Source organism: Lachancea lanzarotensis, scaffold LALA0S01 (assembly GCF_000938715.1).
Source record: "Lachancea lanzarotensis genome assembly LALA0, scaffold LALA0S01, whole genome shotgun sequence".
Classification (NCBI taxonomy): Eukaryota; Fungi; Ascomycota; class Saccharomycetes; order Saccharomycetales; family Saccharomycetaceae; genus Lachancea; species Lachancea lanzarotensis.
Window position 1 is genome coordinate 1,767,469 of NW_019212879.1, and position 26,105 is coordinate 1,793,573.

Genomic DNA, 26,105 nt, shown 5'->3' on the forward strand with positions numbered 1-26,105 from the left:
CTTCAAGTATCTATACATTCATCCACCATCCCATTCTCTCGCCATGGGATACAAAGACTCCTTCCGCAATACGTTCCTGGTGGACGTGCTGGAACACGCAGGTCTAGTCAAGCTAGACTCAAACTTCGTACAACAAGAGCCTGTCGCGGCTGCCGCCGCGCCCTCTGAGACGTCAGACAAGAAAGAAAGGACATCCGTGGAACGCGACCTGGAGGCAGCTGTCGAAGAGGCGGAGCAAAACGCAGACCCCGCTGCCGTTGCCGCTGTAAGGTCAAGATCGAGCTCCGCGGAAGAAGATGAAGTGTTCGAAAAGGCCGAAGAAGTTGACCCGTTCCTGGTCGACTGGAACGGTGACTCGGACCCGGAACACCCGCTCAACTGGAGCAACCGTAAAAAGGGATTCATTGTCGCCCAGATGATGCTGCTTACAACCACCACATACATGGGCGCTTCCATTTACACGCCGGGACAAGAAGAGATTCAAAAGGAGTTCCATGTGGGACATGTTGTCGGCACCCTGAATTTGTCGTTGTACGTGTTAGGATACGGTCTTGGCCCCATTATCTTCTCGCCGCTTTCGGAAGTCGTCACCATTGGACGTCAGCCGCTATACATCATCACATTGTTCCTATTCATGCTATTCCAAATAGGTTCCGCCACCGTTCGCAACATGGGCGGTCTAGCCGTTATCCGGTTTATTGCCGGTGTTGTGTGCTCGCCTTCTCTTGCCACCGGTGGTGCCACCATGGGTGACATCATCAACCCCGAAATCGTACCTATCTTTATCGGCCTTTGGGCCGTAGGCGCCGTAGCGGCGCCTGTCATCGCCCCCCTATTGGGAGCCGCCATGGTCGTCGCTAAGGACTGGCGTTGGGTGTTCTGGTTACTCACTTTTATCAGTGCCTTCACGCTAGTGCTGCTAACGGCATTTTTCCCCGAGACGCAGCACAACAATATCCTGCATAGACGTGCCAAGCGTCTACGTAAGCAGACCGGAGATAACCGCTACTACACCCGCCAAGAACGCATAGACTCGCAAGTGGAGGTTGGCGCTTTCATGAAAGAGCTGTTTGTACGTCCCTTTTTGGTTATGCTGAAGGAACCTGCCGTGCTTGCCTTCGATATTTACATCGCGTTGTGCTACGGTGCTTTCTACCTGTTCTTCGAGGCTTTCCCTATTGTTTTCATCGGCATCTACAACTTCACGCTGGTGGAGATGGGACTCGCATACATGGGATTCTGTGTTGGGTGTGTGATAGCTTATGTGCTTCTACTGATGTACCTAGCGATGTACATCGGACCCAAGTTCAAAAACGGTACTTTCAGACCAGAAGACTTTTTGCCGCTAGCCATGCTTGTGTGTTGGTGTCTACCACTCGCACTGTTCCTGTTTGGTTGGACCGCCCGCGTGCACTGGATTCTGCCCGTTATTGCAGAAGTGTTTTTCGTGCTAGCCGTTTTCAACCTGTTCCAGGCCGCGTTTGCATACCTGGCTATCAGTTACCCACGTTATCTTGCCTCGGTTTTCGCCAGTAACGGGTTTTGCCGGTCGGTCTTCGCTTCCGCTTTCCCCTTGTTTGGTCAAGCCATGTACAACAACCTGGGCAGCGAAAAATACCCTGTTGGCTGGGGGTCCTCTTTGGTGGGATTCTTTTGCGTTGGGCTAGCTGTGATTCCATTCTTCCTATACAAGTACGGACCCACGCTGCGCGGCAAATCAGAATACGCTAATTAGAGTGAAACAAGACTCTTTCTTCGATAATTACCCAACCCTTTGTTGGATTTCGTTCTCATGTAATAGATAACTAAACCATACTTAAAAGATACAAAAACAAGGAAGACTCTGATGAAGTACTCGGATGACGACACGCTTGTGGATAGGGCCAGCGGTAGCCCCAGGTAAAGAAATGGCATGTGGGGGTCGCGTGGATGAGCTGCGGGCTGGTTTTTTCATTTCGGCGGCTAACGTCACAGTTTCTATTCAGTACTGTATTTGAGTAAATAATAAGATGTATACAAATAAAAAAAAACATCGAGCATTTGTTACGGCACCGGACCCTCCGAGCGAGTGCCGTTTTGTTTTGCCTGATGTCAAAGAACTACTCAAGTTGAACAACACATAACGTTTCGATGAGGTCTGTCGCTCAGTTTAAGCATGGAAATTAGAATCGGAACCGATTCTGACGGTAGCAGAGAGCACTGCAACAAGACGAGCCTAAATTGTCCAGTTGGTGATTAGTCTGTAGGAACACAGTAATTGACTGGTAAGGACTTGCTTAAGCACCAAGACAGTCAAAAATCTTCTCAGCAGAACATTAAAATAGCTCACATCCACTGCTAACGTTTCTGACAGAGTATTCAGTTCTTGAAGGTAGCAAGAACGTAAATGGTCTTTGAGCTGTGTGTCTATCCGCCATCGTCGAGCAACATACAAAGATCTTCACCAGGTATACTCTAAATTGACAATTTGACAAGGATCAGTGGCCAAAACCTCTCCGCACTCACGGTTTGTGACTTTTCATTGAATTTTTTGCACACGGAGCAAAGATATACTATGTGATTCTTTCAATTCCACCAGGGCATCCAATTTTTCCAAAGCACCTTGTGAAAAATCCACAAATATGGCAAGGGTAGAGCGCATGAACACAGCTGCGTTGGCGCTTTTGAGACTGAATTAATCAGCGGCAGCCACTATACCTCCTAACATTTGGTTGTAAAGAGTGCATTTGTAGCCTTTTTCTTCAATATCCCATTTTAATTGGCCTACTACTGGCAACCCAATCGCGGTGCGCTTGGACACTGCCATGCCATCAAAAAATACATACTCTTTGCCCAGAACTCTGTTGGCTTTGTTCATCCAGAGGAGGACATTTTGATTTGACAAGCGACCAAGATTCCTATACCTCGTGGAGCTATTTCATTTTTGCCTCGATTACGAGTAGTTTCTTACAAACTACATTGGCGAGAAATGCAACTCTTCAGTGGCCATCGATCGTCTCAAGTCTAAGCACCTTTACTGATCGCGCATCGAAGCGTTAAACCATACATGAGCTATTTTTTGACATGGTCGATAATATTAAGATATGGACTTCAATTTGAAGACCCATTTATTTATGGAGCGTTGACTACGATGGAATCTCTACTATCTCGAAGAATCCAGCTACGTGACTTACATTTCGTGGTTACCAAGTTCTTAAACCCAAGATTTCTACTATCGACTCCAGCGCATTGTTGATCCCACCGCTATCTCGTCTTTTTCGCGTGCTTTATAATCACCGTTGAAGTTTGACGCCAAGCCTCTCGAGCGAATTCTGGGCGAAATGTGAATGACCTTATTGGATCGATACCTTGATATACCGTTAACGACAACTGAACTACAAGCTAATCTCATTAGTTCTCAGCGATAAGCCATTGAACCAGTCGCTTCTCACGGGTCATCTCGTCGTCACTGGAAATCAAGGTTACGTAAGAGATAGAGAGTAGTCATTGGTGAATATATAAAAGGGCCAGTGGAAGCATAGCAGTTGTCAAGCCGCTAATTGCAATGAGAAACGTCATTCGCTGAACATGTCGTTCAATTCAAGCCGAGCATCGGTAGTCCACTCTCTCAAGGGTATTGTAGCGTGCTCACAACCATTGGCAGCCGCAGCAGGCATTAAAATATTAGAACTGGGCGGAAACTCAATTGATGCCTCCATCGCTGTCTCTGCTTGCTTGTGTGCTTTGGAACCGGCATCAACTGGGGTAGGTGGTGACTGTGTTCTCTTACATTTTGAAGCATCGACTAAACAGGTAATTGGAATGAACGGTACGGGCAGAGCGCCTTCAAAATTGACCCGTGAATGGCTTATCGAAAATCAGGTGGTGAGCGACTCTGACAGCAGATTGCCCCGTTCTTCAGCTCACGCTGTAATTGTACCCGGTGCAGTTGCTGGCTGGATCGACGCATTCACTAGATTGGGTTCTAAGAAAGTAACCCTGAAACAGATACTGGAGCCGGCAATAGATTTATGTGAGAAAGGGCACCCTATCAGTGAGATCTCAGCGAACTTGACCCAAAATTGCTGGAAGGCTCTTCAAAGTCAAAATATCGAGTCACCAGAGCTGTTGAGTAGCTTTGCGCCAGTGGGTAACCCGGGGCAGCCACCCAAAGATGGAGACCTTGTGATCAACAAGCAGCTTGCCAAAGTGTTCCGCGTCGTCGCTGAAAACGGCAAGGAAGGCTTCTATACTGGAGAAATTGCAGATGCTATTGTTGACGAGGTAGCACGTAGAGGCGGCCTGCTTTCGCGCGACGATCTAGCCGACCATGAAACTACTTTCATTGACCCTATCTACCTGGATTTTCTTGGCTACCGGATCTGGGAGACACCCCCAAATAGCCAAGGTCTTGTGGCTCTGCTTGCACTTGGGATTATCCAAGAACTGCACGAAGAAGGTATCGTAAATCTTTACGAGTTGAAACATAATTCCACAGACTATTTGCATTTGATCACAGAAAGCCTGAAAATCGCGTTTTATGATGCTGATGAATATGTTTCCGACCCGCATCACCAAGACGCAGATTTACTGCACAGATTGCTTTCCAAAGGCTATCTCAAGTCCAGATGCAAATTGTTCAGTAAAACGAGCATACTGGACAGTAAGGCAATAAAACATGGTGTTCCAGATGCGGATTTAAATCAATCGGACACTGTTTATTTCACGGTCAGCGACAGTGGTGGGAATGCCACATCTTTCATTAACTCTGTATACGTGGAATTCGGATCTGCCATCGTTCCAAGAAATTTTGGAGGATTTGTAATGCACAACAGAGGCGCCAATTTCAACCTCACAAAGGGCTCTAAGAATTGTTTGGGCCCAAAAAAAAGACCGTATCATACAATAATTCCGTCTATGATAACTGATTCGAAGACAGGCGACTTACTCTACAGTTTTGGAAACATGGGAGGTTTTATGCAGCCCATTGGACACGTTCAGCACTTTCTGAATTTGATATTGTTCCAATTGTCACCACAGGCTTCCTTGGACAAACCACGGCTCTGCCTATCACCTCATCCAAAATACGTGCACTTGGATCGCGGTCGCGGCTCAGACGGACCTGTTTCGACACCGGTTACATTGGTATCAGTCGAGGAGGACTTGGAGTCCGATGCCGTGGAAGGTCTACGTCGTTTGGGCCATGATGTCAAGGTTGTTGCTGGCATGGAAAGGTCACTTTTTGGCCGGGGCCAGATCATAAAAAAGACTAAGCTTTCAGATGATCATACGTTTCTATATTCCGCTGGTAGCGAGAAGAGAGGTGATGGCGGTACTATTCCGTGGATTTAATAACCTCGCAAGTGCTTCTTGAAGCGCACAATGGCCAACATCTGGAATATGTTTCTACGTTGTCAACCTCTCACTGGCTCTGACATTCCTATTTCCAAATGGGTGTAGTTTGTCACCAGAGCACCTCGTGGGGTACCCATTATGGCGCTTCGATTTCCCGGACGTGAGGCTCTACTTTGGCCGCCGCAACTGTGAGAGAATTGATCGTGCCCATAGGAAGGAGACCACAAGCACACCAGGAACCAATTTAGGGTGTCGATCATGATGTAAGACGTCAAGTACAAGAAAAACCAATCACACTGGCTGGGAAATGACCGAAAAGCCCGGTACAAAAGTCAAGAGTTCAAAAGACAAATTTTGATTGCTACCACAACTTTGTCTGTCATCCAAGCGGAAGACATGCATATATAACCTTGAGTGAACCCTGTTTGTTCACAGTTTCAAGATCAAGACGCATCCTAAAGCAAAGCCAACTGGCGGTTCAAGATGGAATTAGAAGCAAACTACAGAACAAATGATTTGCATTTATGGCTGAGCGAAGTGACGGTCATGTGTGACCATTTTTGGGACAAAAGAAACGCTTGCAAAGTCCACTTATCTCTAACGCACAATCTCACCACTGCATTTACAATTTAACTACATCTGGAATATCGCTGATCTTTTCAGGAGCGTTATCCTCTTGGGAACGTTACTACTCATCAATGCGATTTCGGGATTCGCATCTGTGCGGCCATTAAGAAAAAAGAACGTATAATAACAATGCTGAACTTTTGATATCAAAAAAGCTTATCAAGTCACGTGCTTAAGATATCGCGATAACAAATGCGAACAACACAATATTCCATCGCGATGGATTAAGATTATGCCGGACGAACTTGGTAGGTAGAAAAAAAATATAGGCATCGCAAGCTTGTATCTGATTTTCGGCAAGGTGCGAATGCCAACAAAAGCTGAAATGGTCGCAGGAACGACCTATATAATACAGCGTCATCGGCTAATTGTAAAATGCCCAAAAAACACTAGTGTCCGCTTTTGAAGCAGAAGTTTTCAACTAAACACCTATCATGTCAGGCGAAAAGGACCCAAAGGACGTTATTCGTAACTCATTGTCTGACAGTGAATCGGCATCTGAAGTCCCGCATAAAGTTCAGGCAGTCGTCTCGTATAACCGCGAAGATATCGGCGATGCAACGAACGTGCTCTCGACCATACTGTCACCCTCTGGCAAAGAGGTAAAAGTAACAGGCGACGTTGATGACGCCATGCGTCTAGCGCTGAACTCTAAAAGCATCGTCGTGACTCCAGAAGAAGATGCTCGTCTAGTTCGCAAGATCGATCTGTATATGTTCCCACTCCTGTGTCTGCTGTACTCCATCCAGTTCATGGACAAGATTTCCAACGGGTCGGCTGCCGTGATGGGACTCCGTGAAGATTTGAAAATGCACGGCGACCAGTACTCGTGGGTCGGTTCGGCATTCTACTTTGGCTACCTCTTTTTTAATATGGGTCCAGGTCAGTTCATTTTCCAGAAATCTAAGTGGCTTGCCAAAACGCTCGCTGTGTTTGTCGTGATCTGGGGTATGTTTCTGGCATTGCACTCTGTTCCCTCGATCACTTATCCAACGTTCATCCTTCTCCGTGTTTTACTCGGTTGTGCGGAGTCTATGGTTACGCCCACCTTCACCATAATCACCTCTCAGTACTGGAAGAAAGAAGAACAGTTTATGCGGGTCTGTCTGTGGTTTGGTTTCAACGGTCTTGGTGCCATTTGGGCTAACTCTCTGGCTTATGGTCTGTATACCAGACAAGATTCATACTCCATTGAAGCCTGGAGAATTCTATTTATCGTTACCGGTTTGATCACAATCACGGTAGGCATTGCTATCTTCTTTCACATCCCCGATGACCCTTCCAAAGCGTGGTTCTTGTCAGAGCGGGAGAAATTCATGGTGGTTGAAAGAATCAGATCCAATCACCAAGGTTTCGGTAATCACAACATTAAACACTACCAGATAAAGGAGGCTTTTACCGATGTTAGAACCTGGTTGTATTTTGTCTTCTCTGTGGGTTCTAATATCCCCAATGGTGGGCTAACCAATTTCATGAATATATTGATCAAGAACGATTTTGGCTACAGCACTGCCCAGTCTTTACTGATGACAATGCCAACTGGTGCTGTTGAGCTGGTTGCATGTCCACTATTTGGCTACCTGTCTGTAGTGTGCGCACGAAAGAAGATTCCATTTTTGCAGTACAGGCTGGCCTGGGGTATCATCGCTGCGCTCATTAGTGTTCTTGGTACGTGCATGCTGGCCTTTGCTCACGAATCCAAGAACACTAGACTTGCAGGTGCATACTTGCTTTACGTTGCCCCTGTTTCTTTTATCTGCGTGCTGTCGATTATCAGCTCTAACACGTTGGGTTACAGTAAGAAATGGAGTGTTTCCTCCATCAACTTGGTCTCTTACGCAGCTTCGAACTTGGCAGGTCCACAAACGTTTATTCCCTCCCAAGCGCCTGGCTATACGGGTGCCAAAATCGCCATGCTGGTATGCTACGCTGGTACCGTAGTAGCTTTATCCGTTTTGCTTCTCATCAATTTCAGAGAGAACAAGAGAAGAGACAGAATCCAAGCCGAGAGAGGTCCCGATGAGGTTGTCATCGAGAACCTTGAATTTGCCGATTTGACCGACAAAGAAAACCCTAACTTCAGATATGCTCTTTAATCCCCACCTCACATGCAATTCCATAGGACACTACTGAAGATAAAGCTTCAAATCGGTCCAAATTTTCGTTAATGGGCTGCCATTGTTCAAAATCAAATTTTGGCTGCCGACATAATCCAGAAGGCTTTAATAGCTTCGAATATATATGATTTGATTGAATACTTTTGCTATTTAGCTCTTGAACTTTTGAAACAGGAAATCCTTCGAAAGCCCAACCGCGCGTCTTACAATAATCCTGTTGTTGGTTGGTAAGCCGCCAGCTCCAAAGCACGTGACAATATCTTCCGATCTGCGTCCCTTAAATTCTTCGAGCTGTGCGCCTATGCAGAAAAAAGTCCGGTAAGGGTCCGGAGCTCTGTGGCCCGACAAAAAGTATCAGCTGAAAATCGATCCCAAACAACGTGTCTTAGAGTTTGCGCTATGGTTTTGAAGGCGATGTACCCTCAAAAGAATAGATGAGGCCAATGATGATGCGCCAGACATGCTATAAATACATATATGTTAATTTCACCGCACCTCGCTGTCATTGACGTGTGATTTGCATCTGTCTCTCAAATTTTCAGCCATTGGATTCAACCTCAGTACACAGGCTACAGCGGGGTCACTGGAACGATAGCCCAATATGATGTAACCAATTTAGCCACCTTACATATATCTCGACACAAAAAAGTTGTGACTGAACAGCTATCTGGCTTTCACATACTGCTCAAAAGGGAGGGCACGCAGGAGCGTTTAATCCGCATCCCTTGTGAACACCGTTTTAGGGCAGAAAAAGAGCATGAGAAAATCAGTCAGCCTCATTCGTGAAAGTATTGTAATCTGATGACTGGAAAGTCTACCCAGTCCCTAGAAACCCGAATCGGGGACGCCAAGATACAGGGTTTCTAGAACATTCTACCGCCTTCGAACCACAACCCTTATGTTATACGCACAAATACAAATCCGACGCTTCGTTCAAGGTGGTGTTATGCATTTGTGCGTTAATGGTCGGGCGATCTTGAATTGCCTAGTAATTTTCATGGAGATTCACGGACATGAAAATAAGAATAAGTATACAATATCCGTTACTTACGCATATCCATGAACTGATGCAAAAAACCGAGACCAACCTCGGAGTATAAAGTCGGCAAGGGATAAAAAAGTATGTAGTGCCTTTTTTTATATTACATAGTTTAGCTCTTCTCAACGCCACTTTTGGTAGCCTCAAAACATTTATCTGCCAACCATGAGCAGGAGTTTAACTCTCGAGCCAACAGGCACGACGTGTACGGCGAAAGATGAGCCAGGAAGTGGGCTATTCCAGGACTCAAAGGAGGTGAGCGTGGAAAAAAAAGAATCAAAAGCAAGCGATGGAAAAATTGAGAACAAACTACCCGAGAAAGCAATTGCTCCGTTGACAGGCATCGAATTCTACGTCTGTTTTGGATCACTGGCGCTGTCACTTTTCTTGGCTGCGTTGGATATTTTGATCGTAGGAACAATCATGGAAACGGTCGCTGCCAAGTTCAACGGCTACAGTCTGACCGGGTGGCTTGTCTCCGGTTATAACCTGCCCAACGCTCTGTTAAGTCTACTGTGGGGCCGGTTGGCAACATTGTGGGGCTTCAAAGCTTCCATGCTGTCTTCAATCGTTATTTTTGAAATCGGATCCCTGGTAGCCGCTCTTGCGACGTCTATGAACATGCTCATCGCAGGAAGAGTCGTCGCTGGTTTTGGCGGCAGTGGGATTCAGACTTTGTGTTTTGTGATTACCTCGACATTGGTTACCGATCGGACAAGAGGTACCGCGATATCCATACTGAGCTGCGCTTTTGGGGTTGCCTCGATTGTGGGCCCATTTTTGGGCGGGGCTTTCGCCACGCATGTTACGTGGAGATGGTGTTTTTACATCAATTTGCCAATCGGCGGGCTTGCCTTTATTGTTTTCCTTCTTTCCTACAATCCTGATCGTGAGAACACCTTCGAAAATTTCAAAAACTTTCTGAACAAGGTGAGAAGAGCTCCTTATGGCCAAGTGCTGAAGCCCAGTTTTTATTGTAAACTATATCGCGTCGCGATCTTCAAATTCGATTTCATCGAGTTTGCGCTTTGTTCTGCTGGCTTCACACTCGTTCTGCTTGGACTGACGTTCGGCGGAAACAGGTACAGTTGGAGTTCCGGGTCCATTATTGCTTATTTCGTGGTTGGTATTCTCCTTATACTTGGTAGTCTGATCTACGACTTTGTTGTTTTTGATAAGATCAAACCCAAAAAAGAGCATATCCCATATATGCCGCTACTCTCTTGGAAGGTAATCTCAAAGCCAGGCGTTTTAATCCCCAATATTGCCACCTTCTGCACATGTTTTGCTTACAATTGTCAGATTGTCTACATCGTCCAGTACTTTCAGCTCGTTTGGGGAGACTCACCCTGGAAAGCCAGTATCCACTTGATTGCCCCGGTCATTGCAACTGTCATAGCATTACTGTTCTGTGGGGCTGTTCTCAAGAAAACAGGCCAAGTTAAAGCTGTTTTGGTTTTTGGAGGGGTAGTTGGTGCTGTAGGCTCAGGAATCCTAACCTTGCTCAGTCCAACTTCTAACAGTTCAGCAAAAATCGGTTTGCTTATTCTGCCTGGTGTTTCTTTTGGCTGTATTCAAAATGGTGCCATGTTAAGTTCACAAATCCAAATCCCCAAAGACCATCCTCTTTTTAGATTCGATTTCATCTCAGTGACTACCTTTAATGCTTTTACAAAGATGTTGGGTACAGCTTTTGGTGGAATTCTATCTAACACAGTTTTCACAACCTCAGCGCACAACCAGCTCTCGAGAATTCAACCACCACTACCTCATAGCGGCTCCGTTGATGAACTCATCAGTCACTGGTATACCAACTATGGAGGAAGAGACTCGGTAGAAGTACGCGTCTTCATGAAAGCCATAAAAGACGTTTTCTGGATGGGGCTCGGACTTGCCGCTTTGGCCGCGATCGCATGCGTCTTTTCGTCAAACAAAACAATGGGATTCAAAAAACCTGTGGCTGATAAGGAAACCGATGGGGAACAACACGATGTGGAATCAATTTAAAGAGTTAAAGAGTTGGATAACAAATTTTGGGTAGGAATGCATGTTTAATGTGGCTGACTATAGCACATATGAGTACAAGTGAGGTTTTTTAATGAATTTATGTAGATTAGATAATGATTATTCCGAGATAAATTGATCCAATTGAAGCTAATAAGTTTCGCCAATTCCTTATGTTCAGGATCTATTCTCTGTCAGGTATCTTATGCCGGACCGTAACTTTGGAAGGGATGAGGTCAGATGATTTCCATCTTCAGGCGTTTTGCCTAACGTGAGCGGTTGTCTGTTCATGTCATTGCATTTTTCATTTGGGCATCAATTCAAGCAAGATGTTTGTTGTGTCATGGCCGAGTAAAATCGTCTGATAGTATTAAGTAGTAGGCTTTTGATGTCACAGTAGTTTAAAGGTCTAGCTAGCTTTGAAAAAGCTGTCAACTATATGTACATACAGTTTACCTCAAATTGTAATTTCAATTAGCAAATCTTCAGAAGTTCTAACCAGCGATGCTTCGCGGTCAAAATGCTTTCATTGAAAACGTTGGGATCGAGTGCAGAAGGTTAATAAAGGATATATGAAAATTAACAGCGAACGTGAGGGCTATTATCGCTGAATTTAGTCAACCTTGCAATTTGTCATAGGCAAGTGTGAATTGATGCCGCCTCATATATTATAGACCTAACAAGATTCCGGCAAAGACCTAAGGTGCGGTTTTTTTTTGCATTGGAAAATAGAGAGAGCCGTGAGAGGTTTGAAAAGAGTCTGATTGAATGATGGTGTTGGGGTACTAAAAATGCAAGTGCCCTTTTTAACCACGCAGCAAAACGACGTGAAACTCTAAATCTGAACGATGAGCTCTCACGTTTGTTACAATTAATGCTTGATCGGGCGTCAGATAAATAAAAGCGAACGTCACACATGTGTAAAGTGATTAATAGTGTCATAAAAGTGTAACAGTGATGAAGATGATGCTCGCGGGAAGTCAACATTGATGGAATAAGCTGTGCGGGCTCGCAGAACGTTGCGTTGTGAGCATAGAATACTAGAAATATCTGGGAGAGGGAGTCTGACTTTTGAAAAAGGGCTCTTGTTCGAGGAAAAGGGATAGTTAGAGACAGAGAGACGTAGAGACCTGAAGTGTGTAGGTCAAAATCAGGCTGTAAAAACCACAATACAGGTGGATTACCAAGGAAGGGAGCATCTTAATTGTTTAAGCCGGTTGTGCCGCCTGCTGTAACTATAACACAGATTCGGTGTCAAAGGTAAAATATAACACCGACAATTAATGCTGCGGAACAAAGGCTTAGAACTGCGTTCGTTATTTCATTTTCCCGATGCTTCCTGTTGTTGCATGGTGTATCATTATAATTAACTTTGTCTTCGTGGAGCTGACTTTTTTTTTTGTAAAACTCAAGACACCGTGAGCGCCCGGTAAACAGCATCGTGCCAGTGGTGTTCAAGCACATTTCAACAGCCATCGACAGACCTTAAACCTACTATAAAATGCGGCTAGGGAATGCTCGATAGAGCTATGCAAGGGCCTTAGCTTGGAACTCTTTACACTCATCATCGAAAGGCCAAAGAACGACATGCCAGACCACGACTCTGTCCACACCATTAGTAGCCTTTCTTCTGAGAACGCGGACAAGCAATTGGTCCACGTTGTGGAGAACGAAATAAGTCAACATGATTCTTTTACCGAAAACAAAGTTGTCACATCACGTGATGCTGATGTCACACTTGGCTTTCTTATTACCAACGACGCACAAGTACCCATCGTCACTGCAGATGAAGAAAGGCGCTTATCGAGAAAAGTTGTATGGTTTATTGTACCTCTATGTGCCCTGATCGATTTTGTGCTTTATGCTGACAAGGCCACAGCATCCTACACCTCGATCTTTGGCATGTGGAAGGACACACACTTGGATCAAAACAAGTACAGTAATTCCACAACTTTATTCTATGTGGGTTACATTTTAGGACAGGGAAATTTGTTTTTTCTACAAAAATACCCAGTCGGTCGTGTGATGGCTGTTCTGAGTTTTCTCTGGTCTCTCATAATTTACTTGCACACCGTGGCAACTAGTTACCAGGGAATCTATGCCCTTCGATTTTTTTTAGGATTTGTCGAAGCGATAGCGGTTCCTGCCCTCAATGTCACAATGGGCCAATTTTTAACCGCAGAAGAAAAAAGCTGGACTGCTCCTTTGTTCTACACAACCTGTCTGGGAAACGAAATAATTGTTGGCTTCATCGCTTTTGGAATTCTACATGCCAAACCAGCTATCGCTGTTTGGAAGCTTTTCATGATAGTCATTGCCTCCATCAGTCTTGTTGTCACGATTTTGGTTCTGTTCTTGTATCCCAACAACCCTTCAGATGCGCGCTTCTTGAATTTAAAAGAAAAAATATGGGTTATCAGAAGGGTGCAAGAAACGACGGGTTCTTCAATTGAGCAGAAAGTTATCAAGAAACATCAAATCATCGAGGCTTTGAAAGACCCAGTTTCTTGGTTATTCTGTGGCTTTTTTTTCTGTAACCAACTATCAAACAATCTTGTTTACCAAGAAAAGCTACTGTTCAAGGAAATTGGAGTTTCGACATTAGGCTCTACGTTAGTATCTGTCGCATATGGTGGGTTTTCGGTGACATGTGCAATTATCGCGTCAATAATCATTCGAAAGAGGGAAAACTCCACCGCTTACTCGGTGATATTTTGGACCCTCTTCCCGTTTGCTGGCAGTATTGCTATGCTCACCTTACCTTGGCACAGAAAGTATGCACTTCTGGCCATGATCTGTATCTGTGCTCCCAAGGGAATTGCGTGGATCTTGATGTTTAGCTGGACTTCCACATCAACTTCTGGCCACACAAAGAAAATTACCAGAAACGCACTGATAATGTTCTGGTACGGTATTGCCAATATCATTGCCCCACAATTATGGAGACAAAACGACGGTCCTAGATACAATCGCGCTTGGAGTGTGCAGCTTGTTTTCGCATTCTTTTTGGCCCCATTATTCGCATTGGCTATCCGGTTCATTTTGGCCAGAAGAAACGAAGAAAGAAGGCCACTTCTAAACAATGGTGCGTCTTTAGGTTTCATCAAAAGTACTGACATGGAGTCTGTTTCTACCGTCAGGGGCAACATCGCGCTATTAGATCTAACGGATCTCGAAAACGATCAGTTCATATACCCGTTGTGAAGGGCTACCTCGAAGGGAGCGAGTAAGAAACTCTCGATAATTTGAAAGGTATGGATCATATTCTTGATATAAAACATGGTAAGTAAGTATTAATCGAGTTGGATCAACTGAGAACACGAAGAGCGGCAGTCCTCATGGCGCGACTATACTCTGGAACTATTATCACGCTACAGATTTCCTATATCTTTGTATTCCTTTCGGTTTCTGTTAGATTGTAAACTCCTCTTCTTTAAAAGCTAATGAATCTACCAGCCAAATAAGTTTATAGTACATTTGATTTTCTCATAAGCCGAAGAAGTCGCTCCCTTTCGAGTGGTAACTGCAATTTATTCCTCTTGACATAAAATGGTGGGCCATGGCCCTGTACGCCATCACTTCCAAACATACGGGAGATTGTTGCCGCTTGCCTGATCGATAACAATTGTTTTTACGGTGTGTAGTGATCAATTCTCATTCCTGTTTTCTGTCATCCGATCAGATGACAGCGATCACTTGTTGATGTTTGAAGCTCGCCGGCTAGAGGTCTCAACTGAATACATGGCTTCAGTATGTGTTGAGGATTAACGCCCAACACCCATCGATGTTTAAGAATACGCACTGCTTTCAGTCGACTGGAAAATAACTACCAAAGTATAACAAGAACCCTGACGTCGTTTCCACTATGTATGAATGTGTCACTGCAGCCAAATTAGGAACGAAATAACAGCATACGAAAGGACGCACATTGAAGCTCGAAGTTGCTTATACAAATCGTTCAAAGCTTGGCACGGCAGCAAGTACTTAAATCCAGTGACCTTTCACGCACAACCAGCCTACTCTAGGATGTGTATTATACCAATGCTACATTTATTCGTGATTTTAGTGTAAACGTCCTCGATGAGTGGTTCGAACAATCGTAAGAATTGTATCTTGGCACGCAGGTAATGCAGCGTTCTCTACTCAGACGACTCAGTGGAGTAGCAAAAGATTTGAATTGCTTGAGTTTGAAGTTTGCGTCGGGGAAGCCAATTTTAGACTTCTGGAGATTCTGCCACTTTACTTGAAATTACTTTGACCACACGCGCTTGTTGGCTCTCATCTTTGCTCGAACGACTTCTAGCGCTCCAAGCGGAGAAGCCATAACTATTGCCGTGGCGATTTATAAGTCTGCAGGGCTAGCTGTTTTGCACTCGTCTTCACCAACGTCGCTGACACCACAGTTATTAGCAGTTCTCGATAAGAGCTGCGAGACCTTTATATGAAAGTCAACAAGTCGGACTTCATGTGACGCTTTGATGCAAAGACATCACATATCAACTAATATTCGATTGGAACTTGAGCCAATTACCTTGGCTTACATTCCACAATGATTGGTATAAGAAGTTGGCAATCGTAGCAATATGCAAGAACCGCTTTGTGGTAGCTGTTCGAAAAATAGCCGAATTCAGCAAAAGTATGAGCGACTTCTTGCTGAGCCAAGGCTATGGTTACGGTATTGTGCTTGGTTTCGGTGCCCTATTTAGTGTCCTCATGATAGCGATATCCTGGGTAATGGCGAAATTCTTGAACCAAAAGCAAGACTCAGAGCGTTTCACGACGGCTTCTCGCAATGTCAAGCAGGGACTCATATCTTCTGCTGTTGTCTCGTCATGGACATGGCCAGCTACATTGCTCACCTCGAATCTGTGGACGTACTCTTACGGTATTGTAGGTGCATACTGGTACAGTGTTACAGGGTGTTTCCAAATACTTTTGTTTACCCTGGTAGCAATAGAAATTAAGCTCAAATGCCCTGGTATTCACACAATCGCTGAGTTAGAACAAGTAAGATTTGGTAAGTGGGGCCATATTTGTTACCTATTTTACTCTCTCGGCACAAATGTAATTGTGTCGGGCATGATTCTACTAGGCGGATCACAAGGGATCGCATACACCACTGGAATGAATCTAATAGCGGCTTGCTTCCTGTTGCCAGTCAGTGTGTGCGTTTATACTCTTTTTGGTGGATTGCAAGCTACCTTTTTATCCGATTGGTCTCACACGATTATCATCTATGTTATGGTGCTAGTCTCCATTGTGACAGTTTACTGTACTTCAGAGCTATTCGGGTCCCCAGACAAAATGTATGACCTGTTAATGGATATGAGCAAGTCATTTCCGCTGGAATCTTCCGCCAACGGGTCCTACTTGACATTTGCTAACAAAGATGTCATATTGACTGCTTGGAACGCACTACTAGGAGGGGCTGCAACGGTTTTTATGGATCCATCGTATTCACAGAAAGCCATTGCTGCGGGTAGTAAGCAGGTTATGAGGGGATATATCATGGGTGGAATTTGCTGGTTGGCCATACCACTAGGACTTGGAACCTCAATGGGTTTAGCTTCTCTTTCTTTAACCAAGAATCCTGTTTTTTTCACATACCCTAACAAATTGACTGATATGGAAGCAGGGAGGGGTTTGTCGCTTATTTATGCTATGGCGGCAATTTTTGGTAAGTCAGGAGCAGCGTGTGCTGTTGTCATGATTTTCATGTCAGCGACGTCAGCAATGTCAGCGGAACTTATCTCGTGCTCTTCAATTTTGACCTATGATTTCTACAGGACTTACATCAACCCTAAAGCTTCTGGTAAACAGCTTGTTTTTGTTTCGCACTTGAACGTCGTGGGTTTTTCACTGTGCATGGGAGCGCTGGCAGTTCTGTTCAACTATATCGGCGTCACTCTTGGGTGGCTATTCAGCTTCGTGGGAATAGCCCTAGGGCCAGCATTTTTTGGACTCTTAGGGATGTTATTTTACAAGAAAATGAATACAGTGGCTTTAGTCGCCGGAGTGCCTTTAGCAACAATTTGTGGTATTGTGGGGTGGGTGGCTTCTTCATCGCACTACTCTAGTGATGGAAGAGTTGATAAAGCATCCCTTTCTCTTAGTGAGCCTTTGGCTTTCGGTAATTTCATTTCAGTGTTCTCAAGTGGTATATTTGTGTGGGCTTTCTCGCAGGTAAAACCGCAAAATTGGTCATTTGATGAAATGAACGGGCTATACTTCGAGACCCGAATTGCCGATGACGCAGACTCTGATGAAATTGAGTTTTCGCAGGTGTCCCAAGATTCGGTGAAAGATCTCAAGAAACATGTTTTCGTCACCAAGATTTTAGCTTTCTGTCAGTTTGTTATTTTCCTGATAATCATCCCACTATCCATGTATGGGACTAATTACATCTTTTCAAGAAAGTTATTTCGTGGCTATGTCTATATTATTATTATATGGACATTTCTGGCCGCGACGTGGATTATACTTTATCCACTGTATGAATCAAACTCCGTTTTGTCACTCGTGTTCAAGAAACTATTGAGAAAAGTGCCAACGGAACGCAGTTCTGATCTGTCTTCGACAAGTGCCAGCTCCGTTGTGAGGGAAAAACTCGAAAACACTATTATCCATGTCAAAGCTATTTGAGAATGGTTTGAGAAAGTGATGATTCGATAGGTTGATTTACGCGTAACTTCAATTAATTCGAGGGTCTTTCAAGTCTTCAATGCATAAATAAATATCGAGAAACCAACTTTGTGATTCATGAATAGTTAAATAACATTTAAAGAAGCGTTTTCTACATCATTGTAACTTATTTAAAGCCGCTTCTAGTCTTAATGTGTAAGCTTCTTCTGTTTCACCAGCTTCCCATCTTAGTTCTGATGCTGGATGTGTCTTGTCAAGGTATGGCTGCCCAAACAATTGTTCTCTGAAGGTCACGTACTCCGAAGAGTCAGCGGAGGGAGGATAATCATGCCAGAACAGCCCAAGTTTTTCAAGCTCAGGCAACAACCTATCAATAATTTCTTCGAATGTTTGAGGGAGAACAGTGTAAGCAAAGTTAAATCCGTCAATATCAGAGATGTCCACCCAGTTCTGAATTTCAAGCGCCACTTCCTCTGCTGTGCCAATGAGAACAGGGCCACTTCCACCCACCTTGATCTCCTCTATAATGGCCTTCTTTGTCCATTTTTCTACCCTAGGATAAGCAGTTTGCCACTTCTTGACGGCTGATGCGACAGCAATATGATCAACATTCGAAAGCACCTCATCATCTCGAAACTTATCAATATCAACACCTGTCCAGCCAGAAAACATGGCTTTAGCTCCCTCTTCGTCAGCATAATTGGCCTTGTAGTCGTTGTACTTGTGTTCAGCTTCTTCATGAGTATTTCCCAGAATAACAGTGAGGAGCCCAACGAACTTTATCTTCGATGGGTCTCTATGGTACTTTGTAGAAGCAATGTGTTTTATATCTTTGATGGAGGCACCTAGAGCTTCTGGAGTCAAACTGGCGAGGAAAACGACTTCAGCATTCTTTGCGGAAAGATCTTTTCCCTTGGGCGAAGTACCAGCCTGAATAATAACGGGCAGCTTTTGCTTACTGGGATGAGTGATGGCTGGTCCGGGGACATTGAAATACTTGCCCTCGTGATTGATGTGTCTAAGGCCTTTTGGATCGGTGAACACTCCAGTTTCTTTATCGGCTCTGAAGCTTCCATCTCTCCATGAACTCAAAAACAGCTTGTAGATGACGTCAACATATTCACCGGCGCGCGCGTAGCGCTCCTCATTCGGAGGCAAATTCTTTCCGTCAAGCAGATTTCTGGAGGCACTGTTCAAGTATGACGTAACTATGTTCCAACCAACCCGTCCGTTTGAGAGCAGATCGAGCGTTCCTAAGCGTCTAGCTAAGTGGTATGGTTGTTCGCTAATGGTAGAAATCGTGATGCCGAACGCGAGTTTCGTTGTAACTGCTGCCATTAGCGGAATGAAGTAGCTGGGATCCGAAATGGGCCATTGAGAACCTGCCTTTGCAACTGGCTCAAAATTGGAAGGACCCTTGTAAACGTCATAAGGTCCCAATACGTCGGCCAGAAAAACTGCATTAAACTTGCCTTTCTCGAGAAGTTTAGCTAGATTTATCCAATATTCTGGAGAATTGTACAGCTCTGAAGATTTATCCTGGGGATGCCTCCAGATCCCAACGGACTGATTGCCAGCAGATCCCATGAGAAAAGCGTTGACAATCAAGTTTTTGCGCTTGGGAGCCTCTAAGTGTGCTCGTTTTGCATTGTCCGCTTCAGAGGCTGAGCTACGTTTCACTTTACGTTGGACTGTCATATTTGGGATTCAGAGTCTTAATTCTAATTCCCATCAAAAGTGTTGCTAGTTTACTTCCAATGCTAAGGACAAGGCATAAGAACCCCTTTTAATATCCAAAAGCTATGCGCATGCTAGTTTTCGGGTGCACCTCCTACACTGCTTAACGGTGCCAATATTGACCTATCTGTTCCGTGGCTCATCAGTGTTTATCTACAAGTTGCACCTTCTATGTCTTCGCCATGTTTTCCATTGTTAATTAGGACACTGCGTCTTCGAGCACATGATGCGATATTAAGATAGCGACAGCGTCAAGAGGCAGCCCGACCAATGGAGAAGGAATAAGATAGACATGTATGAATCAGTAATCATGATGGCAGTTGCACATAATTGTAAAGGTTTCCGAAGATTTTTATTTTCGAGGCCTTCTTAAGAGTGTCCGTCTTTCCAGAGGAGTGTCGAGTCTTTTCAGCAGGATTGCTCAACTTAACGCCAGTGTCCGAATGTATAAGAGAAAACTCGAAAACGTCGATATTGGGAGCATCGTAGTCTCTCAATTACAAGAGAGGCATATAAAGAGGATCACTGTCAAGGAAAGCCCCAAAATTGGTGCTGAAGCACCTATGCCATTATTACAACAGGCGGCCGTTGTCACGTCATTTGAAGATGAAATAGTAGTCTCGGACCAGATACTTGTCCCTCAAAGATTGGATGATTACGAAATTTTGGTTCGCAACAAGTACACAGGATTGAATCATGTGGATTGGAAATCCAAAAAATACCATTTTAACATTCATTCTTTCCCGTGGGTCAATGGTAGGGAGTCTAGTGGTATTGTAGTCCGCAGGGGCGCAAAAGTTTATAAAGAGAAATTTCCAATTGGAGCTAAGGTGTTTCTAGCAAGCACATGTTACCGCGAGCTCAAACGGTCTACATTCCAGGAGTTCACGCTCTTCGATTCCAGACTTGTTTGGAGATTGCCATGCGAGATGTGCTCGGATGGTGTCTCTCGCAAGAAGTTCGGACTGGATTTCGCAGCAGGTGTTGGTGTGGCCCTGGTGACAGCAGGCTCTGCACTCTCATCCTTTGTTGATTTTCAGAATGTCGGAAAGGCAAATGAAATTCGAGAAAAATCGTTGATCATTTGGGGAGGCTCGAGTTCCGTGGGCATATTCACAATTCAGCTTGCCAGGAATCTAGGAATATTCAAGAACATCATAGCCGTGTCCAGCTTGAAATATGAGCATTATCTGAAAGAGCTAGGAGCTACGGCCGTTGTGGATAGAACGCTTGCTCCAGGTGAGCTAATACAGACGGTCAAAGACATATGCCCTACGGGGATCGATTGTGGAGTCGACGTAATTTCGAGAAAGACAGCAGAGCTTTTACTGGAGGTTCTGAATGATGGGATGGAAACCAGAAAGGTTCTTGTATGCCTCAGCGGCACTCCTGGTGAGAACGCGAGGGCCAAACATCCCGACACTGAAGTGGAGCCCGTAGGAATTAAAAAATTTCACGAGGACCTGGTATTCGGAGAGAATTTCGTGAAATTTACTTCCGATCTCTTTGAAAAGGGTCAACTATGCCCAGTACCTAGCGTCAGGGTTTTCAAAGGGTTCGGAACTTTTGGTGTTGGGTTAAAGAATGGGTTAGCGGAGCTCGAGGAGCGTGACGCTAGCGCGGAGAAATTTGTAGTACGTTTGTAAATTGTCATTGATTCTCTATGACTTCGAGTCAATAAAAGTCAAAGACAAACAGAAATTGACATCGATGACTCCTGCTATGGCGCTAGTGGATAGTCAGAATGCTATGTTGCACAGTCACACCGAAACATAATTCCGCTTATCAAAAAACGTAAATTCATACTGATAATTCACAATACAAAAGCCTTCGTTCTGATATTCGGCATACTATCGGTCTTTCGAACGTTACCGGTCTTTCCATTGTGGTATAGTTAATAGCTAACGACATTGCAGTAATGACAGTAGAGGATAAATTTAACGGAAATATCGAAGAGGTTAGTGACATCGTGTCATCTGACCAGTCTCTGAAGGTAGCGGCTGTCTTCAAAGAATATGAGCCGGAAGAGAAAGTGCTCTCTGAGATTGATCAGATTGTGAAGCAACACGAGCTCGAGGATCAGCGCGACCTGTTGACGCGTGGTGCATTCTGGGCTAATGATCCAGAAATTCTTCAGACTGAAGATTACAGCGATGAGGAACGTCGAATTGCTAAAAAAGCCATAGAAAAGCCCTTGTTTTCGCTGTCCAAACATATGCTGTTGGCTGCCCTCTGTACCTCATGTGCTGCAATCAACTTCGGGATGGACGAAAGTGCCATTGGTGGTGCTGTATTGCAGTATCAAAATCAATTCAACATAACAGATCCTAATATACAAGGTCCTACGGTTGCTGCGCCATATCTCGCTGCTGCTTGTTTGGGATCCCCTCTTACCATTTACCTCGACAAGTATGTCGGCAGAAAATGGATTATATTTATTAGCTGCTTCATCGGCTTTGCGGGATCGCTCATCCAGGGTTTTTCAAATGGACTTGGCTGCCTTTTGTTTGCGAGATTGTTTCTTGGGTAGGCATGGGCTTGAATTCATCGACTGTGCCAATTTACACAGCGGAATGTGCCCCTGCGATTTCTCGCGGTGCGGTTCTGATGTTGTGGCAAACTTTCATCGCCCTCGGTGTGTGCTTGGGCTCTGTTTTCAACCGAGCTTTCGTTAATATAAGCGGATCGCTTTCGTGGCGCCTCATGATAGGATCCTCGTGTGTTGCTCCATTTGTCACAGGGATCTTAATCTTCTTCCCGCCCGAATCTCCGAGATGGCTCATTAATCATGGAAAAACAAGAGAGTCTCTGTACTCCTTGTTAAAACTAAGACCCAACGAGCTATCGGGAGCGCGGGACTTCTATATCCTTCACCAATCTTTGAAGTTCGAGTCCGAGTTAGAAACTCGGTTATCCTCTTGGCAGCAGTTTCTGTCTCTGTTCACAAACAAAAGAAACAGGTTTGCTCTAATCGTGTCACTGATTGGCATTCTAGGTCAGCAGTATGGAGGTGTCAACATTCTAGTCTCCTACACAACCACAATCTCAACAAAATCCGGCGTTGATCCCGTTACAGCTATCGCAGGTTCTATTGGAATTGGGGGTGGCTGCTTCTTGGCCACATTCGTTTCGACGCAATTGATTGATCGTTTTGGCAGAAGAAAGATGCTTTTATTCACGCTTCCAGTGGAAGCTTTATGTTTGTTCTGGTTGGGGGGCATTCTAAACGTCACAAATCCGCAAAGCAGACTTGGAGCAGGCCTAGCGTCAATGTACGTGTACGTGTTGTTCTACGGTACTGGTATTGGACCAGTTAGTTTCACTCTGGTAGCAGAGACCTCGTCTATCACTGTGAGAATGGCACACAGTGCTACATGTATGTTCGTGAACTGGATTCTGGATGTTTGCCTGAGTATGACATGGCCCAAAATGGAAGCCACTATGACTGCCTCGGGAGGCCTATATTTTTACGGTGGATTCAACATTATTGTCTGGATTCTCACTTTTCTCTGTATTCCGGAAACGATGCGCTTCACACTGGAGCAACTTGATGAGATCTTCAAAGTCGGAGTTTCGGCGCATATAAAGAAGAGCCTCCGCAGACTAGATCGCCGCTGAAAAAAGCTGTTTATGACAGTCCAAGAAGACGAAATTAGGAAATAATTTAAAGTACTGAAATTGGCATTTGTACTAGTCTTGAGACTCTCAAAGCTCAGTGAAACAGGATTACCGAATTGTTGGTAATGTTAGTTGATTGGTTACTATTCTCTTACGTAGTATTATTGATCTTAATTTGTCTTCGACGGTTCGTATATTATGATGTTTATTCATTTAAAGATAATTGAAGGTAGACGTTGACACCAAGCGGCCTCGAGATACCATGACCGCGAAGCGCAAAATTTCATTCCTTTGAGGAAGAATAGGTTTGAATTCATTTATGCTGCTTAATCCATTTGTATTCTAGACACCTGCCGAAGTCCAATGATCTTGTTGGATTCGACTCGAGTCCACATTTATGGTAGTTTTTTTTAAAGTAGATGTGCCGCCCGAGGACATTGAAACTCCGAGCTTGTGTTTAGACAGAACGAGGAACCATGAGTACCGTGGCATCCAGGATTCTTTGTAAAGATTCTGGCCCTATTTTCTATTCAAGATGAAGGAACTGCAAACACTTGTATATCTCAAGCTCAAAGAAGCTTTTGGGAGCTTCAGGGTTCTAGCTGGAATAGAAGCACATAAAGAAGTAACTAAGATGAGCAAGAAGGAGATTAAATCTGTAGCTATAATAGGCGCAGGGGCTGCTGGCTTGACCTCGCTCTTTGAGCTACTTAACACTCGTAAGGATGGAAGCACCAACTTACTTTATAGTGCAGACGGAAAATTTGACGAAGTAAACACGAAAGAAAATACAGATCCTGCATTCCAAAAAGTAGTAGTTTTCGAGTTCAAAAACTCAATTGGGGGGATATGGTCTCCAGATTTCGATAATCCTGATTTCATTGACCAAAAGGACTTGGATTCCGAGCGCTACAATAAGCCTCTCGTTTTGAGACCCCCCACTGAGGCACCCACTGAGCTCTTTGACAAGGAATCCTCTTTTTCGAAACCGTTGATTATTAAGGGCTCAGGTAGCTCAAGTTCAAAAACTTGGGCAGCCAGTGGTATCTATCGGCAACTGTATTCCAATGTTCCAGAAAGATATCTCCGCAATTCCTTCATACCTTACGATGAAAACGCAAAGAATCAAAATCCAAACATCGCTCCATTAGTGAGTAATTACTCCGTTACCAATAGTCTTTTGAGCTTGGCTGAAAGACATGGGCTTAAGAGATTTGTCAGAGTCAACTCCGAAGTAGCGCAGATCAAAAAGACCAGCGATGGATCTTGGAGAGTAACTGTGAAAAAAAGTGTAGAGGGCAGTGACTTGGTTCATTGGTACAACGAGGACTTTGACGCAGTTTTAGTTAGCAATGGCCATTATTCTATTCCTTACATTCCACTAATCGATGGTCTGTCAAAGTGGGTTGGCCAATATCCACACTCAGCGTTGCATTCGAAGAGCTTCAGAAATTTCGATAAGTTCAATAACAAGAAGTGCGTGTTCGTTGGAACAGGACTTAGTGGAATCGATATACTACAGTATGTTTTCCCAATTGCTAAAAAAGTGATAGTATCCAGGACACCAAACAAGGAAGAAGTCTATCCTTGGCTGACCAAGGCTGCAACTTCTGAAGGACTTAAAACGAAACCGAGAATCAAAGAGTTTCATCCGACAGATAACCGCGAGGTAGTTTTTCAAGACGGTACTGTAGAAGAGGATGTTGATTATATCATATTTTCGACAGGATATCATTGGCATTATCCATTTTTAGATGATGAAGTGTCACACCTGAGTATAAAAAAATCAGGTCAAAAAGTTCTCGAAGACTCCGCGTCTATGGTGGACGGGCTTTTTTTGGATACCTTTTCTATCGATGATCCAAGCCTCGCGTTTGTGGGTATTACTATCACACCTCTAAAGTGGCCTAGTTTTGAGCTCGCTGCTTCGGCTATAGCGGGTGTTTGGACGAATTCCTCTTCGCTACCGTCCAAAGACGACCAATTGAGTGACAACGAACAAAGGAAAAAGGAAACGGGGGAGAACCTTTTTTTCCATTATTTTCCTCCTGAGATCATTAAAGAGCACTTGGCAAGGCTCGCGCCTTTCTTGCCCAAAGGCAGAAAAGCGACGGATATAATAGATTTAGAGCATCTGTCAGATTTCGAAAAGGCGGCTCAGGTTGCTGAACGATTATTTTATCAGCTCAAGAATGAGGAGATACAGCTGAGAGAAACGTACGACGTTCAGACCATTTGTTTCGTAGTTCTCCAGGTGTTGCACATAAATGTGGGGAAATCCATAAGTAGTGTGACTAAAGTGTTTACCACAGGAATCGTAGTTCACTAGTCTCTGCGTCACCTAGTAAATGATTTAATCTCCGAATGAAAATGATTGTTGAGCCTAGTGGCTAAGCAAGCTCGAGATGGATGGCTGATAACCTCAACGAGCTGTACTGGAACCACGAGGGGATTTTTGATATCCTCTGCATTCAAGATGTGTAGAGGAAAATTCTACTGATCTACGATGTGGACGACAAATACTTTAGCGCACCAATGGGGACCTGACATCGCGATCATTGGTGAGCATGCACAAAAATTTGAGAGATATGCCGCTGGAACTAGTGAATTTCTGGTTCGTAGTGCCAATTGTACCATACAGAAAATCAATAGAATCATCAAGGGTTGTGACAATATAGCACGGATTGACAAACACCGAGAATCATTGAATGGATATATTTTGATAACAAACATGGACTGTAAAGACCCAAGCACTAATATTAAGTACTCAACGCAGTCAATAGATTTCAATATTCTTGCATTCCTGAGCTGAGACAGGGTGGTGGGTAGTATTCTTGTCATCAAATATCTTCTCACTAAGTTCTTCTCGAAACGAACTGCTGCTTTTGTTAGCGGGCTTTTAGCCGAAAATAGTCACTTAGAGGCAACGTGGAAAATTGAGCTAGCATCAATCAGCTTGCTTTGTCAATCATAAGGCTTCAAGGAGA

The 26,105-nt window shown here is 44.3% G+C and overlaps 9 protein-coding genes and 1 pseudogene across 10 annotated transcripts; 9 read left to right on the top strand and 1 right to left on the bottom strand.

Annotated features, from left to right (window-relative positions):
- Positions 1–43: 43 nt before the first annotated feature.
- On the top strand, positions 44–1,735 carry LALA0_S01e18888g (LALA0S01e18888g1_1; the record flags this gene model as incomplete). The annotated part of the gene is made up of 1 exon (XM_022774983.1): positions 44–1,735. One exon carries the CDS (start codon positions 44–46, stop codon positions 1,733–1,735), a length of 1,692 nt encoding a protein of 563 aa, XP_022627025.1.
- A 1,832-nt stretch (positions 1,736–3,567) lies between these two features.
- Positions 3,568–5,331, top strand: LALA0_S01e18910g (LALA0S01e18910g1_1; the record flags this gene model as incomplete). Its single annotated transcript, XM_022774984.1, has 1 exon — positions 3,568–5,331. The coding sequence occupies one exon, from the start codon at positions 3,568–3,570 to the stop codon at positions 5,329–5,331; it is 1,764 nt and encodes a 587-aa protein (XP_022627026.1).
- A 1,064-nt stretch (positions 5,332–6,395) lies between these two features.
- On the top strand, positions 6,396–8,057 carry DAL5 (LALA0S01e18932g1_1; the record flags this gene model as incomplete). The annotated part of the gene is made up of 1 exon (XM_022774985.1): positions 6,396–8,057. One exon carries the CDS (start codon positions 6,396–6,398, stop codon positions 8,055–8,057), a length of 1,662 nt encoding a protein of 553 aa, XP_022627027.1.
- A 1,225-nt stretch (positions 8,058–9,282) lies between these two features.
- LALA0_S01e18954g (LALA0S01e18954g1_1) lies at positions 9,283–11,124 on the top strand (the record flags this gene model as incomplete). Its single annotated transcript, XM_022774986.1, has 1 exon — positions 9,283–11,124. The coding sequence occupies one exon, from the start codon at positions 9,283–9,285 to the stop codon at positions 11,122–11,124; it is 1,842 nt and encodes a 613-aa protein (XP_022627028.1).
- Positions 11,125–12,708: 1,584 nt separating this feature from the next.
- LALA0_S01e18976g (LALA0S01e18976g1_1) lies at positions 12,709–14,325 on the top strand (the record flags this gene model as incomplete). Its single annotated transcript, XM_022774987.1, has 1 exon — positions 12,709–14,325. The coding sequence occupies one exon, from the start codon at positions 12,709–12,711 to the stop codon at positions 14,323–14,325; it is 1,617 nt and encodes a 538-aa protein (XP_022627029.1).
- A 1,434-nt stretch (positions 14,326–15,759) lies between these two features.
- Positions 15,760–17,763, top strand: LALA0_S01e18998g (LALA0S01e18998g1_1; the record flags this gene model as incomplete). Its single annotated transcript, XM_022774989.1, has 1 exon — positions 15,760–17,763. One exon carries the CDS (start codon positions 15,760–15,762, stop codon positions 17,761–17,763), a length of 2,004 nt encoding a protein of 667 aa, XP_022627030.1.
- A 156-nt stretch (positions 17,764–17,919) lies between these two features.
- On the bottom strand, positions 17,920–19,461 carry LALA0_S01e19020g (LALA0S01e19020g1_1; the record flags this gene model as incomplete). Its single annotated transcript, XM_022774990.1, has 1 exon — positions 17,920–19,461. The coding sequence occupies one exon, from the start codon at positions 19,459–19,461 to the stop codon at positions 17,920–17,922; it is 1,542 nt and encodes a 513-aa protein (XP_022627031.1).
- Positions 19,462–19,943: 482 nt separating this feature from the next.
- On the top strand, positions 19,944–21,146 carry LALA0_S01e19042g (LALA0S01e19042g1_1; the record flags this gene model as incomplete). The annotated part of the gene is made up of 1 exon (XM_022774991.1): positions 19,944–21,146. One exon carries the CDS (start codon positions 19,944–19,946, stop codon positions 21,144–21,146), a length of 1,203 nt encoding a protein of 400 aa, XP_022627032.1.
- Positions 21,147–21,418: 272 nt separating this feature from the next.
- On the top strand, positions 21,419–23,118 carry LALA0_S01e19064g (annotated as a pseudogene). Its single transcript is given in 2 exon segments — positions 21,419–22,027; positions 22,027–23,118. Coding segments are annotated over 2 exon segments (1,701 nt in total).
- Positions 23,119–23,653: 535 nt separating this feature from the next.
- On the top strand, positions 23,654–25,447 carry LALA0_S01e19086g (LALA0S01e19086g1_1; the record flags this gene model as incomplete). Its single annotated transcript, XM_022774992.1, has 1 exon — positions 23,654–25,447. The coding sequence occupies one exon, from the start codon at positions 23,654–23,656 to the stop codon at positions 25,445–25,447; it is 1,794 nt and encodes a 597-aa protein (XP_022627033.1).
- Between the last annotated feature and the right edge of the window lie 658 nt (positions 25,448–26,105).